This window comes from Scardinius erythrophthalmus, assembly GCF_964197995.2.
Source record: "Scardinius erythrophthalmus genome assembly, chromosome: 1".
In the NCBI taxonomy this organism is placed as follows: Eukaryota; Metazoa; Chordata; class Actinopteri; order Cypriniformes; family Leuciscidae; genus Scardinius; species Scardinius erythrophthalmus.
The window spans coordinates 27,504,225-27,522,315 of NC_138221.1; the positions used below are offsets into that span (position 1 = coordinate 27,504,225).

The 18,091-nt window shown below is 37.5% G+C and overlaps 2 protein-coding genes across 3 annotated transcripts in view; one reads left to right on the forward strand and one right to left on the reverse strand.

Annotated features, from left to right (window-relative positions):
- Positions 1 to 4,514, reverse strand: part of sumo2b (small ubiquitin like modifier 2b) — a 9,197-nt gene extending 4,683 nt beyond the window's left edge. Inside the window, exons 1-2 of the mRNA XM_081385227.1 lie at positions 4,368 to 4,514; positions 2,142 to 2,273 (exon numbers count right to left, since the gene is read on the reverse strand). Coding sequence (XP_081241353.1) covers positions 2,142 to 2,273; positions 4,368 to 4,388 — 153 coding nt within the window. The 5' untranslated portion in view covers positions 4,389 to 4,514. The remainder of the gene's footprint in view (positions 1 to 2,141; positions 2,274 to 4,367) is intronic.
- On the forward strand, positions 1,959 to 17,247 carry nup85 (nucleoporin 85). 2 transcript variants are annotated; one of them, XM_081385210.1, is made up of 21 exons: positions 1,959 to 2,070; positions 2,155 to 2,295; positions 6,150 to 6,204; positions 6,541 to 6,634; positions 6,728 to 6,884; positions 6,972 to 7,042; positions 7,126 to 7,169; positions 8,537 to 8,606; positions 10,521 to 10,642; positions 10,767 to 10,901; positions 11,539 to 11,661; positions 11,723 to 11,854; positions 13,220 to 13,326; positions 13,407 to 13,490; positions 13,617 to 13,682; positions 14,093 to 14,244; positions 14,649 to 14,766; positions 15,235 to 15,335; positions 15,792 to 15,943; positions 16,840 to 16,929; positions 17,033 to 17,247. In XM_081385210.1, exons 3-21 carry the CDS (start codon positions 6,169 to 6,171, stop codon positions 17,129 to 17,131), a joined length of 1,953 nt encoding a protein of 650 aa, XP_081241336.1. In that variant the 5' UTR covers positions 1,959 to 2,070; positions 2,155 to 2,295; positions 6,150 to 6,168; the 3' UTR covers positions 17,132 to 17,247. The 2 variants fall into 2 exon arrangements, with proteins under 2 accessions (XP_081241336.1, XP_081241335.1); XM_081385209.1 differs by lacking the exons at positions 1,959 to 2,070; positions 2,155 to 2,295 and having other exon boundaries at positions 6,010 to 6,204.
- Positions 17,248 to 18,091: the final 844 nt, after the last annotated feature.

Below are 18,091 nucleotides of genomic sequence, written 5' to 3' on the forward strand. Positions count from 1 at the left end.
TCCATCGGTTTTAATTCGATTATGCTGTTTTGCAATGCATCATGGGATTGTAGTTCTTTCCCTCACTAAAGCCGTAAGTTCACAGTCTTGTACCTTTGTGGGTTTTTTTAAGACTTTTTAACTTTTTTCTTCAAATAAACGTTTGTAATGTTGTGATTCTCCTCGTAGCTGATTGTCTTGGCTCATGGCTAATAACTTTTTTTTTAATGATACTCTTAATTAGTGTATAATTAGGGCATTTCTCTCTTTTTTGGGGTATGTTGTTTTGTATATTTTGTAAACAAACAATTTTTTGTGTGATAATAAATGCAGTTTAATTAATAAAAAAAATGTTTCTGCCAATATAAACCATTATAAATACCATTATAAATGTTTATAACCAATATAAACAATACTTAATTTCTAATAATATTTCATGTTGTGTTGTTGTTGTTGTTGTGTTGACCAAACAAGGAAAATTCTACTGTATGTCTTCAGTGAAGAAACTATGATGGGCTTGTGGATAGGGCTGGGCGATTTAAATCGCGATATTGTTATGCGCATCTCATCAGTAAAGCCGGTTCCTTGATTAGTAGTAAATCACCATCACCTGCTTCAGATGGAGCGGCATTTACTACAAAGAGCCGTAGTTAACTGACAAGCTGAGCCAAATCACATGAATATCGCGGACGTATCGCCAGCGATATTTAATGCGATATGGCTCAGCTTGTCAGTTAACTACGGCTCTTTGTACACAGCAAAACCTCCAGTAAATTAGCGGTGTTAAATTAACACTCCTGGGAGTGTATGAGTCCACACTCAAGAGTGTTTAAGTTAATGAGATAACTAAGTGATTAATTTAGTGATGATTGAACATTATTGAAGACACCTGATGTTAACAAGTAGAATCGCTGAAGGAGAAAATCGCAAATTGTAAGTTACCATTATTGTGATGGGTAGTTGCTTTAGTTGGGCTCTGACCCTTTTTAATGTACTTTAGATTTTGTTTGGTGGTTGTATCTGAGTTAAAACTGCCCGTTGAACAAAGAATAAAAATTGATCTGATGGTGTTGGTTATATTATGACAATCATCATTTGAACTTGAACACTGAACTCCTTCTTTCTGACTTCGATTTATGTTGTTGTTTACAGCATAACTGTGAATCTGAATAAATGGCCAGAATTTTTGTTATAATATAAAGGATTTCTTAAAAGTTGTTTAAAAAAAAATCATTCTTTTAGGCACACACAGATGTCAAGATTCAGTCTATGCATCTCAACAATGGTGAGGAGCAGAATATTCAATGAGGAAAAGTAAATTACATAGACAATTCAGATCATAATGTATTCATACCGCAATGCATGATGGGAGCCATTAATGAGTTGTGATTGGTGGCAGCCACTGCAACATGCTTTATTATTGTCACCATTGTTGAGATTCACAGGCTGATTATTGATATCTGTGTTTTAAATGAATATGTCTGAATGTCTTTTTGATCAGAACAATGTTTATTAAATATTTTGATTTATAAGTAAAATACTGATAATCATATTAGGCTGAAGAATCACTAAACTGCAGCTAACAAGTTAAACCAAACTATTTTAATATGTTTCATTTTTCAGATCACAGTTTGATTATGTCAAAACATAACCAACACTAGGCTATATGATAACACTTTACTTTGTTCATTTAACTGTTATAAATCAATAACAGCAGACAAACAACAGTAAAAATTTAAATAAACACATAATGGTCTAGAGCCCAACTAAAGCAAACACCCATCACCACAATGGTAACTTACAATTTGTGATTTTCTTCTTCAGTGATTCTGCTTGTTAACATCAGGTGTCTTCAATAATGCTCAATCATCACTAAATTAATCACTTAATTATCTCCTCAGCCCTAAATGCCGCTTCATCTGAAAGCAGGTGATGGCGATTTACTACTAATCAAGGAACCGGCTTTACTGACGAGATGCGCATAACAATATCGCGATTTAAATCGCCCAGCCCTACTTGTGGAAACCTCGTCTATATTTTGCACATGAACTCTTATATGTGCCGCCAGGACTTCACAATACTGTCGGGACGGTAGGCTGTCGATCCTTGTACCTGAGAAGCACAGTGTGTGTGTGAGTGTGTGTGTGTAGTGATGATCTCACCTGTCTCTCGCAGTAGGCCTTCATGAGCTTGCTGAGGGGTGTGTGTCTCTTGATTTTGAACTGGACCACGGACCCGTCCTGTCCCGCCACCTTCAGGTTGATGTGGTCGTTGTTCTCTGTCTTCACCCCCTCCTGAGAACACAAAAACACACGTGTACGAATATGAGATATCTTACTTCACTCTTCCTTGCATGTTTTAGGTGCATCTCATTTGTAACTATTAAATGTAATTATGCATAATATATATCGGACATGTTGGTCAACCAATACACAGAAAATACTGTAGGTACGATTCTAGACAATGGCTCATCTATAATCTATAGTATGAAAGGAACCGTTTGTAGTTTGATGATTAAAACAGAATAAATGTGAGTCACATGACAATAACATGGAAAGGGAATGCAGCAGGCTATCATGTGACCATTGTGGCGAAAATAGAAACTAGTTCCATCCTTTTTAAAGGAACCCCGAGTATTAAGACTTGTATGCCTTACTGTTCTCCCAAAGTACAGATATAATATACAATTCATGAAATATGTCTTAGGGTACGTTTACACGACAACGATACGCTTAAAACGGAGAAGTTTTTCCTTTGAGTTTTCCGTGTACAGACGACACCATTGTCAAAACGATCCCCATTCACACGGATCCACGAAAACGACTAAACACGCTGTATTCTGCGGCCAGGCCAGTAGATGGCGATGAAACACTATAGACTGAACACGTAATACGCATATGCGTGACGTCATCGTCTTCAGAGATTCGCGTTTTTGTTGTTTACACGGAGAACGTTTTCAAAATCTTGCACTTTGAAACCTGATTTCAAAAGTTTGCGTTTTCAGGGACCCAAAACGCCGTTGTCATGTAAACGAACGACTAAAATGCGTAAAAAGTTTTACATGCTTTAGTTGAAAACGGTGTAGTGTAAACAGCCCTTAAGCTGTTATAAAATGTGGGAAAAAAGTTGACATTGCAATGCATTCTAGGTAGTGCTAGTGAGTGACGTCAAATGGTGGCACCGATCTCGGCACCGTTATCTTGATTCCTGTGTGTTACAAAAATATCATCTGTTTAACAATTTTTCTTTTCAATTTGAGCCGAAGCGCATAATTAGCGAGGATGAAAACTTCAAAGATGTTCAATATCGATTAAATCAAAGCGATGACGATCAGAGGCGAGAGGTGGGGCAAAACGGATGATGTCTCTGTGGCTATTGCTTGCCGATGCTAACTGAGAGGGAGAGCGTTTGAATGTCTACCAGGATGGCATCTAGCGTTTCTTGTCTCTGGTGACATATTTAAAAGTTTTTTCCTTGAAAAAAGCCCCGCCTCCACTCACTCGCACAAGCTCAGAGATCCACTCCTTGACGATCACACGTTGATCTGATTGGTTACAAGGTAGTTTGTGACGTCAGAAACACCAGCGATTTCAAACCATTCTTGAGACTGTTTTTGGTTCACTGCAGTTTTAAGGAGAAAATACTCAGCAATGATGTTGAATTATGAATTTATTTGCACTTGGTTTGTCTTAAAGCACAGTAAAAAAACACCATATATAAACAACATTAAAAACTTGATTTTCACCACAGTGGGACTTTACAGGGGGACTTTCACCACTGGGGGACTTCCTTTTAACTATTTGAATTTTACACGATTTGGTGTGGGTTATATAATTAAACTAAAATGAACGTGATAAATCCTCATTCATGTGACACACTCAGTTCAGTTTATTTTAGTCTTTTACATGTGGATGTATTGCAATAATAACAGACTCATGCATGTTCATCTTAGTGGTGTTTTTTTGTGGCTTTATTGGCAGTGTTGTGCTTGAGTTGCTGTGCTTCACGTGATGGATGCTCACATTTGAATCACATCATCAGATCAAACCAACAGAAAACTACTTTCCATCAGGTCTCAGTCAGCAAATACTCGGTGCACATATAAAACACGCTTATAATAGTAATATATGTCTGATATTAGACCATTTCTCCTCGTTATTTTTATTTGAACGCGCCTGTGTGTGTCGCGCGCGGTGTGAGCTCGCCACGCGCGTTCACACGTCTTCTTCCGGTGTTTCTGAGGCGGTAGTTACAGGATTTATCCACTAAGCGCGATATTTCACATTAAATATGAAACCATCTGTGTCCTCCCATGTTTTCACAATCCCTCGCACGACTTAAACTGTGACTAAATAAAAGTAATCCCTTCATTTTTAAACGCCACTCACCTTGGGTTTCTCGTCGGCCATGGTTATTGTATTTGCGCTTCTCTACGCCGCCACACAAAGAATCCGCGGGGACGCGCACGTCCGCGCCCCCGATTAAAAACAGGCCCTGCGTGCGCGGTCCCGAGCGGCGCGTCCGTTCTCCGCGCTCTGTCACGATTGGCTAGAGCAGGTCACATGTATCGTGTGACGCGCGACGGTGATGTAATGCGCGAGACCATGGAGCCGGGGAAACATGCACGCGCATTCGTGCACGTCTTATCTTGGAAAAAAAAAACGTTGAACCAAATATGAATATAAATGACACAAAACGATGATTTTTTTAATAGTAAATATCACATATAATCAGATACAAGACAGGGAATCTATTACAATGGCGTACATCGAGTATTGTGTTGTTTCTGAGGGGAAAATGACCCTCTGCTCCTGACACTGGAGTGGGAAGGGAAGCCATTTTGTTCTTTATGTAATTCACAGATCAAGCTGAACATACCGCAGCCATTATTTATTAATAATTCAAAGCGACTGTGAGGAAAAGGCCTACACTATAACAAACAAATGAAATAATTGACATTACATTCTGAATTAAACCTCTCTTATGATCATTTTATATCATTGACAGAAAAAATATATATATTAGGGCCATATATAAAACAGTTTATTTCAAAGAAACATTACAATGTGTAAATAAATCAGTTCAAGCTTTAAAATCACAAACAAAAAAATCCATAATCACACAGTCTAAAAGGAATACCATTAAAAGCAAGTGTTTACAAACCCTGACCCTATATAAAAGCAATATTTTAAGCTAGAACACTATTTATAATAACTTAAATTAAAACATGGATTTTTTTTTGTACACTATATATACTAGGGATGCACAATATATCGGCCACTATCTCGGTATCGGTCGATATATGTTCATTTTTAATGTTATCGTTAACTTATCGACCCGATAAGAAAATGTGTCCTTTATATGAAAGCCGATAAATAATGGCTTATTTCCTTCTACTGAGACACTTCAGATACACACTGTTAAACATGATGGTTTTGAATGCTTGAAAAATGATTGGAATCACTTCAAAAAATTGAAATACAGTGCAACATGTGCAGCGCAAGTCTGTCAAATAGGCTGTATACAATTATAATAAGAACATTGTGTGTTAGTGACATGGCTTTTAATGATGAGATTTTTGTTTTTGTAATCAGGCTGTCAGAAATTATATAACATTTTTATTTCGATTTATTGGCCAATTACAGTTAATCATCAGGAATCATCAGTTATCGGTATCGGCCAAAATGTTTATAGCCTATCGGTGCATCCCTATAATTCTTATCAGGTATGTTCAATTAAAATAGCTAGAGCTGTCATGGGACCACTGAAAATCCTTTAGAGAACAAAAAAAAAAAACATGCGATTTGTAAATATGAAAAAAAAAAAAACGCAAGTCTTATTTTTCTCCTTTATTCTTCATCTTTATGGAAATATGACAAACATTTGTGATTGGTAATTGGTATGTATTGTTATTAAACACTACTGATAATTCTGAAACAATGTTTCCTTATAACAACAACAACCATATAATTTGAAACAAATATAAACAGAGCATAATTTATATTTAATTGTCGATTAGTGTTTTACTCAGGCGTTCAGTGCGTCGTACTAACCGCGCGCAGGCTCCAGGGGTCCTTCAGGCTCATGGCGCTCGATTCTGAGCGCTGAACGCATTGAATGTTGTTCAGATCATAAAACTGTTTAAAGTCATATTTTTCACTGTTAATCAGGAGGATTTAATATCTCCGGATGATGGAGGAGGTGGACGTGGAGCCCAGTCCCACGGTACGTGCTGTTTTATGCTGGTTGTTCAGTCCATATGATTATTAATAAACAGTAAGTTACAAGTATGCATATGTGAAGAATACACATGTTCTTTGGTGTTACCATGGTATCTGAATGTAGTATTACTAAACTATCATATACCATGGTAGTCTATAGTATTTCAATAAGTTGGTATATAATTATATATATACTATGGAACTAAATTATCATAAGCAGGCTACCATGGTATATATGTATTGTATAAACTGATATAAACTGGCTTATTCTTATATATTACTGAATGATTACCATGGTATTGTTACCATTGTTCATATACTCCATTTGTTTTTCTTGCAGATGATTCCCGGCGCTGGATTTCATCAGAGGCACTTGGGTTTTGAATGGGGTCCTGGAGATCTGTTAGTCTATGAGACAAACTACAAACTACAAGGTATTACTAAATTAACATCCACACTGGATTCTGGAAAGAGTGTGTGTGAAAGAGGCATCATAAAAACTGTCAATGGTGTGTATTCCTGCTCAGGTCCGAAGTCTGCGGGCTCTCCGTTCGTCCACATCGTGAGGAAAGATGAAGATATCTGCTCTCCCATCCTGCGTAAGCTCTTCAACGAGTCGCATCTCATCTTCGTGGGGCTGCAGAAAATCAAAGAGGACGTCCCGAGCAAAAACAAGAAGACGCAGTGAGTCCTCAGACCTCAAACGTCACAGGCTGACTGAGTGTGTCCTGGTGTGTGTTTGTGGTTGTGATCTGTCATTGTTTCCCGCAGGTTCGTGAGCATCAGTAAGAACTACAGGTCTGTGATCAGAGCCTGTATGGAGGAACTTCAGCAGAACGCAGGTAAGCGGTCACATGACACACGCATCATACATGAGGAGGATGATGTGTTTGATCAGCTGATCACGCTCTGTTTCTCTTCCCAGTTTCAGCACAAGAGGGGTCTATAGCGTCACAGTATGGAGATCAGGTACATGCTGAAGATCACGTCAAATATGAATCGACTGATACAGTAACTCATGGCCAGTGCAGATTGCATTAACGAAAATGTTTTTTGTTAGAATGAAACTACTATCGAAACACTGGTTCTGCACATCATTTATCAGACAACTAAACATTAAAATAAAATAAATTTGAAATAACATATAAATGAAGAGTTCAGATGCAAAAGCCTCTAAATGCCATCTGAAATTTTCTTATAAAATGATCATTTTTATCAAGCTTGTATATTTAAGTTCAGTAATTTCACTTAAATGACAATAAATAGGTAACCGTCATTGCCATATAAGTGAAAATATTGAAATTAAATATACAAGCTTGATAAAAAAAGATCATTGTATAAGAAAATTTCAGATGGCATTTAGAGGCTTTTGCATCTGAACTCTTCAAATATTACATGAGAAAATCAGAAATGTCGCATTGGTAACTAGCTGCAATAAAATGAGTATAATACTAAAATTAATACAATTGAAATAGAAATTAATGAAAAAAATAATTGAATTAAAAATAAATGACAAAAACAAATATAAAAGAAATGGTTATAACTTAAGTTCAACATAAAATGAAAATTGAAAATCTAAAAATTATTTTGATATATCAATAAATCAATAACTATCTATAATAGTATATTCATATTACTAAACACTAATCTTCTAATTTTATATTCCTTATTTTATAAAAATATACAAAAAAATTCATAAAACTATAATAGTATATTAATATTGCTAAAGTAACACACATTTATATTTATTTTATATGCATTAATTTGTCAAGATTAATTAATCATTAATTACAAAAATATGAATACTATAATAGCATATTCTTTTGTTTTATTTGAAAAAGATAAATTAATTATTAGATTAAAAAAAAATAAAAATACTATTATAATATTTATCTATTACTATTAAAAAATACCATTAAAATTATTAAAAAAAAACTATTATTACTATTAAAAAAAATTCTATTTATTTTGTTTTATTTTATAAAGATAAATTAATCATTAGATTACAAAATATCAATAAATACTATATTAATATTATTAAAACAACACACATTTTCTAATTATTTTATGTGCTTTATTTTATAAAAATACTTTTGTCATTAGATTACAACAATAAAATGTTAATATGTACTTAATAAGTGTCCCTAAATGTAAAAATGAATAAAATCTCGCTCAGCCTCTGAAACATTCTTTCTGCTGACATAACATTGTTTCTTTTGCTCATGTGACATTTATTATGATCTAATCAAACTGTAGTGGATCAAATCAGTGATTTTCAAAGGGAATATTCTCTCTCACTCAAACATGTCCTGTTATTGTTGATCTGATCTCTGTAGGTGTCTATTCTCTTGGCCATCGAGCTGATCTGGAACCTGTGTGAGGTGCTGTTCATCGACGCATCTCCAGGTACAGACGCCTGCGCTGCTCAGATTGAGACAGAGCGACACCTGTCATAATCTGAAGGGGGGAATCCAACCGTCTCCATTGACTTTGCATTGCGAAAAGCTGCATCCTTGTCATTTATGACTTTATTTGACAATATAATTTGACATTTATTTGATGGTTTTATAACACTACACAATGTCTAAACGCTGCCATGTGACAAGGTGAACAGCAGGGGTCGGCAACAGGCCAAAACTGGCCCGCCAGCAATAATATCTGGAAATAGATCTGTCATGACAGCAACAGTTACTCACAATCACTCCGTCTTTAGTGATTTTGCCTTCAGAATAAAAGTACGAGAACGTTTTTGCAGCAATGTTTTATTTTGAGATTAATTGAGAGCTTTTAATTTGAAAACTTCTGAAAGACATTCAAAAGAGTCTGTGGATCGCTGGACACACCTCTAAAATAGCCGTCATCAAATGTCTAATATTATATTCTTTGCACTAGTTTCCACTACTGCAGTCACTATCGCAGCCGACACTGTCACACATTTATTAATAAACAATTAAAATTTCTCCTTGCTATATGTGAAACATTAATAATCATTCATTTTGCCAGTTCTTTGTGACAGCTTTTAGGTGCGTTACTGGCAGCGTCACCCTCTAGTTACATGAAGGTGTCAGCACTGAAAACTTAGGGATTTTTTTAGACAATAATCGCACAACCTATTCGATATTCTATAATTAAATCAACTAATCGAATATTTGAAAATCGTGATTCATCCCTAGTCACTCACTACAGCTTTATTCATTTATCCAGTGTGAAACCCAGACACCGCCACACAAGTGTGGCTTTTTGTGAATGACTGTCCTGCTACGGGATTGAACCCAGAGTAACAGCTCATTACCAGTTACAAAAGACACTAACAGTTTGTCACAGCACTAACAGTTTGTCACAGACAATTCTAGTTGAATTTTTTCATCAATTAATTTCATAAATTATCCTTTGACTATGTTCTGGCCCGCCATCTAGTGGTGCAATTTTTATAAGCTGTTTTTATAAGCAATTTTTTGTTTTTATAAGCTGTCGACCCCCCAAAAAAGGACACAGGCAATAAGATGTGAAGCATCAGCTGGAAAAATGGGTAAATTGTGGGATCCTGACACTCAGTATGCACTAAAAATACACAATCGTGTGCAGTAAACATTTTGTCACTGGTAAGTCAAATGTCCAAATGTCAGTTTTATATATTATATTCCTGTAAGCTAAGCTATCCTGTCACCGATTATGTTCCCCTCCAGTAGGCGTAGGTCTATGACACGTCACAGTCTGTCTCAATTGTCACGTTTTTTTGGGGTCGATGTCTGAAAAAAAAAAAAAAACGTCTGTTTTTTTTTTCGCTTGTTTGCTGTACACCTTGTCACATAACAAACACATAACTAACAAAATGTCTAAAAGCTGCTATAAGTCAGAAAGGATGCAGCTTCTTGAAATGCAAACTCAATGGAGATGGTGGGCGTGGCCTAAATGCGATCTGTCTCCATCTGCTGGTCATGATGGTTGTGTTGTGTTGTGTTGTGTTGTGTAGCCGGATCTCTGCTGATCATGACGAGTGTGTGTTGTGTTGTGTAGTCGGATCTCTGCTGGTCATGATGAGTGTGTGTTGTGTTGTGTAGTCGGATCTCTGCTGGTCATGATGAGTGTGTGTTGTGTTGTGTAGCCGGATCTCTGCTGGTCATGATGAGTGTGTGTTGTGTTGTGTAGCCGGATCTCTGCTGGTCATGATGATGAGTGTGTGTTGTGTTGTGTTGTGTTGTGTTGTGTTGTGTTGTGTTGTGTTGTGTTGTGTTGTGTTGTGTTGTGTTGTGTTGTGTTGTGTTGTGTAGCCGGATTTCTGCTGGTCATGATGAGTGTGTGTTGTGTTGTGTTGTGTAGCCGGATCTCTGCTGCTGCACCTGCTGGACTGGGTGCGCCTCCACAAGTCAGACGTGGACTCCAGAGCGAGAGAAGTGTTGCAGAGCGAGAGCCCCACTCGACATCAGGCCTACTGGGACGTGGTATGAAGCGCATGACCTCTGACCTCCAGATGCTCAACACATTACCTCTGGGGTCCTCACGCGTGTGTGTGTGTGTGTGTGTGTGTGTGTGTGTGTGTGTGTGTGTGTGTGTGTGTGTGTGCAGGTGATCAGTTTAGTGCTGCAGGGCCGGATGGATGAAGCCCGGCAGGTTCTGTCCAAACAGGCGTCTCAGCGGGCCGAGAGCAGCTCTGTGTTCAGACGCATGGACCTCCTGCTCCAGAACATGCCCGTGTTTAACGTATGTACACACATCAGCACACAACACACTTCTGATTAAAGAATTTTTTCAGCAGTAATATGTCAAGTGCCGTCTTTAAAAAGAGAACAAACTTTAGGTCTGTGCTCTAAAATATTCTAAACTTATGACTTGAATAATTTGAAAATCTCATGTTCAGGTCTATGCTCAAAAGTGAATAAATGGATTATAACTACAATCAAATCTATTACTATAAATCGACCTATACAAAATATTAAATTAAAAAACAGTAATGAACTAAAATATAGTACAATTTTCTTGTTGAAAAAAATTAATTGGTCATTTGATCGACCAACGAAGAGCACCAGAGGGTTAACTATAGTAAAATCACTGTAACAACCACCTTTAGGGCTCATTTCTTTTATAAACCAGTGTCACCATGAAATAATCATGTTGTGTGTGTGTGTGTGTGTGTGTGTGTGTGTGTGTGTGTGTGTGTGTGTGTGTGTGTGTGTGTGTGTGTGTGTGTGTGTGTGTGTGTGTGTGTGTGTGTGTGTGTGTGTGTGTGTGTGTGTGTGTGTGTGTGTGTGTGTGTGTGTGTGTGTGTGTGTGTGTGTGTGTGTGTGTGTGTGTGTGTGTGTGTGTGTGTGTGTGTGTGTGTGTGTGTGTGTGTGTTCAGCCCACAGGAACTCAAACGCTGACCGAGTTTGATATGAAATGGAGAAACTGGCACGAGGAGTGTGACCGCAGTCTCCAGGACAACACCTTCGCTAGCAACCGTCACCTGGAGACCATCTGCAAGGTGATGGTGACCCGTGATCAGGTATCATCATCATCACCCTGATTATGTGTGTCTCTGTCAGATCCTGGTGGGCGATGAAGACGCTCTGCTGGAGCAGAAGGAGCTGCTGAGCACCTGGTATCACTTTCTGGTGACGCGGCTGCTGTTCACACACCCCACCATCAAACCGCCCGACCTGCACTACTACGCACAGGTAGTGTTCCTTTACCATCATAGGACAGGCACGGTTATTGAGTGGGCGTATGATCGTGGTTATTCAGTGTAATCACAATTATTTGAGAGACCCACAATAATTGTGCAGTTTAGATTACAGCTACATTTTATCCTCTAAATAAGGGAAATTTAAGTGCTTAAAGAAATGCCATCAAATGTGTGATGTCGTGTCTCCTCCTCCAGTGTGGAGAGAGAGTCAGAATCTTGCATGTAGTAAAGAATGGAAAAAATAATTAAATGAATATATATATATATATATAAGCACACAAATATCAAAGGTTTTCCTTCATATGAAATTAAGTTTATATTATATTAAGGTTATTAAATTGTATTACTATATTGTATAAGATTATATTATATTTTATAATATTATATAAATATTTATTTTGACAGCATTAAAGAAAATCATATGGGCCAATGTTATATTACATTACATTATATTCTATTAATATATAAATAGTTGTATAAATATACATTTTTACAGCATTAAATTAAATTAAATGGGCCTTCAAAAAAATCTTAAAACAGAATTAAAACATTAATTGCCATTATTTATATGACAATTAATCGTTAGCACACAATTCATGATCATGACAGGCCTCTACTATTATAGTTCTATGGCTATTTATAATTTAATATTTTATGTTAATTAGTTTTAGTAATTCTATGTATTTTTTTTTTTTTTTTTTTTTTTAGTAGCTAAAAATTAAAATAAAAGCTTATTTTATTTCAAGTAACAAAGTTTGTAATGGTTTAGTTAACTATAATAACCCATCTATATAATATAACTATAATAAATCATGTCCAGGTCATGCTTCACCATAAAAGAAAATAAAGAAATTATATTTTGCATTAAAAAAAAAAAATTTAATCTAAAAATTAATTTTCACAACAGTTCAGCACTACACATTCTCATTACAGTAGTATCCTAAAAGCAGGCTTATGTTTCTGTGTTTTATTTATTTTAGTTAAAATAACCCTACATGCAACACACACACACACACACACACACACACCACGTGTAAAGCTGCCAGATATCATACAAACCGCTGAGTATTCATCATGCATGTCTGAACAGTACATATGTTTTTGTCACCTAATGTTTTGTCACTTCTGTAATGTGCTGCTTTTTATTATATATTTTCTTATAATTTAGATCTGTGTCTAAATGTTTAGAAGAGTACACTCCATTTCTCTTGACAATGGGCAGCAGCAGCTCACTGTGTTTTACTCTCATATAAACGAGGAATAAATGATACAGTGTGAGTGTATAAACCCCCAGCTGACTGTGTGTGTGTGTGTGTGTGTGTGTGTGTGTGTGTGTGTGTGTGTGTGTGTGTGTCAGTCGAGCATGAACATGTTTCTGGGTCCGCGGGCGACTCCCGAGCCTCTGGACATCATTCTGCTGTCGGCGTTTGAGTTCGACCTGCATCAGGTGATCAAAGACTGCAGGTGCGTCAGCGCTTTCTCAGTACACACACACACATTCATCTGAACAGACCCTCTCACACACACATGTGATGTCTCCACAGCATCGCGCTCAACAACTGGTGGTTTGTGGCTCATCTGACGGACTTGCTGGATCACTGCAAACTGCTGCAGTCGCACAACCTCGAGTGCGTATCTCACATCACATCATGCTTTCATTACACTTATGATCAGGTTTCTGCACACAAAAAGTAACCTTCTCAAAAACTCTTTGAGAAGGTTTTGATGGATGTGATGGTTCTGTGTGTTTGTAGTTTTGGCTCTAATCTGCGTGAGTTTCTGGTTTTGGAGTACGCCTCAGGTCTCTTCACACATCACAGGTGATTAAACACATTATGTATCTCTGCTGAATTAATGAGAACATGTAACTAAAATTTTAAAAGTTAATTTAAATAGCGCTTTTCACAGTACAAATTGTTTCAGAGCAGCTTTATAGAAAATACTTTTTTCAGTGTTAAAATTTAATAAGTGTCTTCTGCTCACCAAGACTGCATTTATTTAATCAGACATACAGTAAAAGCATGAATATTGTGAAATATTATTACAATTTGAAACAGCTGTTTTCATATGAATATATATTAAAGTGTAATTTATCCCTGTGATCAAAGCTGAATTTTCTGCATCATTACTCCAGTCTTCAGTGTCACATGATCCTTCAGAATTCATTCTAATATGATGATCTGACGCTCAGAAATTATGCATTTCTCATATGTGTGTGTGTGTGTGTTAGTCTGTGGCAGCTGGCGGTGGATTATTTCGATCACTGTCCTGAGTTCGGTCGTGTGTATCTAGAGCTGCAGATCGAGAGAGTCCCGCTCGACACCGAACGTAAAGCCATTAAAGTCCTGCGTATCTGTGAGGACCGACAGATGAGTGAACAGGGTGAGCGAACACACTCAAACACTGAGGTCGACTGACCACAGTCACCAAAAACTGTCATCCTCTTCCTGCCTAAACCGGCTGCTCTTTTCCAGAAAGAGTCTATTACATTACATTCATTAAGTTTGATTTAAGTCTGTTAAGTGTGTGTGTGTGTGTGTGTGTGTGTGTGTGTGTGTGTGTGTGTGTGTGTGTGTGTGTGTGTGTGTGTGTGTGTGTGTGTGTGTGTGTGTGTGTGTGTGTGTGTGTGTGTGTGTGTGTGTGTGTGTGTGGTGTGTGTGGTGTGTGTGGTGTGTGTGGTGTGTGTGGTGTGTGTGGTGTGTGTGGTGTGTGTGGTGTGTGTGTGTGTGTGTGTGTGGTGTGTGTGTGTGTGGTGGTGTGTGGGTGTGTGTGTGCGTGTGTTTCAGTGCGCAGTATCTGTAAGATCATGGCTAAACGAGCTCTGAGGAACAACAGACTGGGATCTGCTCTGTCCTGGAGCATCAGAGCAAAAGACGCAGCCTTCGCCACACTCATCTCTGAGAGGTTACTATCTATCTGTCTGTCTGTCTGTCCATCTATCCATCCATCTTATCTATCTATCTTATCCATCTATCCATCCATCCATAATCCATCTTATCTGTCTTATCCATCCATCATTCTTATCTATCTTATCCACCCATCTATAATCCATCTCTTATCTTTCTTATCCATCCATCATCCATCTATCCATCTCTTATCTTTCTTATCCATCCATCCATCTGTCCCTATCTATCAGTCCATCCACCCTACCTACCCCTGCCAATATACTTAATTGGTTATCATGTTGTCTTTTTAACCTATAATTATAATTTTTTTACAACTTCAAATTACCATTACTGTAATGTTCTAAAACAGACTTAATTGTCTTAATGCTACATTTAATATATAAGAATAAAAAAAATATATATATACATATATAATTATTAAATTGCTCTTTTTCCCCTAACGCTTCTTTCCATGTGTTTTGCACAGGTTTCTTCAGGATTACAGTAATAAAGGCTCTTTCACAGATCTGGATTTGTTGGATAATCTGGGTCCTGCCATGCTGCTCAGTGACAGACTGACGTTTCTAGGTACAACATGACAAACCAACGACATTTACGTGATTTATCTGAAGAGCTGCTATAATTCGGTTTCATGAATTTTTCATGAACAACTCATATTTCAGTCCGCTGGTTTTTTCTCATGACTATTTATCACAGATTTCACTGCGGCTTTCCTTCACTAACTGTGAAGGATTCATCAATGCCCATTATATGTGCTCATAGCTTGTCTTTCATCTAATAACTTTCTCTTCATATATTAATACTGACCAATAACTAAAGCAATTTATAAGTTATTGTTTTCAGCAAATGCACATTCAGCTCTATTCTGTTATAAGTCCATGTTTTTCTTGTCAGATATCCTGTTTCACTCTGAACGATGTCACATCACAGACTTAAAAACGATTACTAATGCCATTTCATGTTGTCTTTAAGAAGGTCGTTAGTCCTTGAGATGTATGACCATGTGTGCGTGTGTGTTTTTAGGAAAGTACCGTGAGTTTCACAGGCTTTACGGTGAGAACCGCTTCTCTGAGGCGGCCAGACTCCTGCTGTCCCTCATGACGGCTAAGATCGCCCCGCGCAGCCTGTGGATGACCCTGCTGACCGACGCACTGCCACTGCTGGAGCAGAAGGAGGTCACTCACACCTCATGCTCTACACTAACCCGTAACCTTAGGAGAGAAAGTGCTAGGAACAATGAAAGTTTGGCTACAGAACTTCATTCCCTCGGGTCATTTTGATCCAAAACTTTTTTTTAATTGAGTGTACATCAGAGGGGTACATCTTGGGCTTTTGTCACACTTGAATAACGAATACACAAAAAAAAACATTTGATTGGATTCAAGGAGTTTTGTGGTTGAAATTGTAAAAAAGTAACAAATTCTTCCCTCACGGGTCAATTTTACGTCCTTAGGAATGAATGGAATGTGAGGAATACACATCGAAAATCCTAGAATTTTACCAAAAAATTATTTTCTAATGTCTACATGTGTGTCTGAATGCATACTGAAGAGAAACTGAGTTTAGGACCCAGAGGAACAGCTCATTTGCTCCATATAGAGCTATAAGGCCATCTAGTAGCTAGAGTCATATTATCATTATTTCCACAAGAGGTCGGCAAAGACACCCAGTGTAAGATGTTTTGAGCTGAATTAAAAGGGTTATGCATGAAATTGTGAGTTATTCTGAATTTAAGTGGAAAGAATGTGAGGAATGTGCTTAAATTATGTATTTATTGATAAAATATAGTAATTTGAAGGTAAACAAAATAAAGAAACTCCCCCAAAAAAATGCATTAAAAATGGAAAAAGTAATATCAAAAGGCGATTGAGAGGCTTTGGCTTCACTTTTCAGCACTTGTGTGGCATGTTTGGTCTGTACTATCAACTGATTAAATATTTGCCTTAAATGCAAGGATAAAAGCGACTACCAAATGCATAAATATAAACAAACATATTAGCTTAACCCATAAAAGTTGACCATAGTGTGTTTGGCATATCGTTTGAATCGCTCTGTTTTCCTGCATGTAAAGGTGATCTTCTCCGTGGATCAGACGTATGAGCTCATGTCCTGTCTGGAGGAACTGAACTCAGGAACCAAAGAGCCAAAGCAGACAGACCAGGTACTGCTCGTCCAGAGCGTCCCAGAAGCACGTGAGCTGACCATTATAAGGTTTAGCTGTAAATTAAGATGTTTCTAAGCTGTTTTTCCTCTGTGTGTTTTAGGATGAAGATATCGAGTCCACAAAGACGGAGCTCTTGCGACTGTCTCTGGCCCGTAACCTCGCCATGGCCATCGTGAAAGAGGGAACGATTGAAACATAAATTCATCTGATCATTTAAATAACATTTAAAGCTGTTTTTTTTTGTGTCCTGTACATAATTCAGAAAACTTGGATTAAAAAATGTGATGTCTTTTATAAAACTTTTCCAGTATTTGCAAAAAATGGTCTTTCATATTGGTTTCTTTTGTCTTCATATAAAGGTCTTATGAGGTGTAAAGGTCCTTTCACACTGGACGCGATTTTGACGCACAAATAATTTGCGCGATGGTTTTATTTTTTGATCAGCTGTGTTTGTGTAATGAGTGCTTCCACACCGAACGCGAATGTGCTGCGGCGAAAAAACGACTTATTTTTTTCGCTTTGATGTCGATTTTTTTTTTACTTTTGCGGCGACAGAAAAGGCTTCAGCCAATCGCATACTACAAGGACAATGATTGTGTGGCGTAGCATTGCCAACCAACTCGGTTATCACGACTGTGAGTATGTTGTGTGATAGTTTTAGTCGTTGTATAGTCCTGTGCTGTGTAGGCTAGAAAGCTAAACTACATTTGGGATAGAAAGCTAACACTTATCGTCAAAGATAGAGATAGAGACCGTGTTTACGCAGCTCATGTGAATGGTTTTGACGCAAACTATTTGCACACGAACTATTTGCTTTTTCGTTATGCATCCGGTGTGAAAGGGCCTATAGGGGGTAACAGCTTAAGGACCCAGACCCAGATATGATGAAAGAAGACTAGGAGACGTGAGGTTAAATCAAATAGTGAAAAATTTACTGAAGAATAGTTTGCAGTTTCATCGGTAGAGCCAGCATCAGAGTCTCACGAGGAGGTCGCAGGCCAGACTCTACCTTACACAAAATCTCACACCAGTTATACAATTTCCAAGAGCATGAATTACATCATTGCTTACAGGTTAGCTACTACTGATTGGCAAAGAGTCCACAAAATCAAAAACACATCTTCACACATGGATAGTTATGAGAGTAGGCGCCATTAGT

Coding starts and splice junctions, on each gene's coding strand:
- nup85 (XM_081385210.1), top strand. CDS start 6,169: ATGATGGAGGAGGTGGACGTGGAGCCCAGTCCCACG. Junction 8,607..10,520: donor GTTCATCGACGCATCTCCAG/GTACAGACGCCT, acceptor TGTGTTGTGTAG/CCGGATCTCTGCTGCTGCAC. Junction 14,245..14,648: donor CCGACAGATGAGTGAACAGG/GTGAGCGAACAC, acceptor CGTGTGTTTCAG/TGCGCAGTATCTGTAAGATC.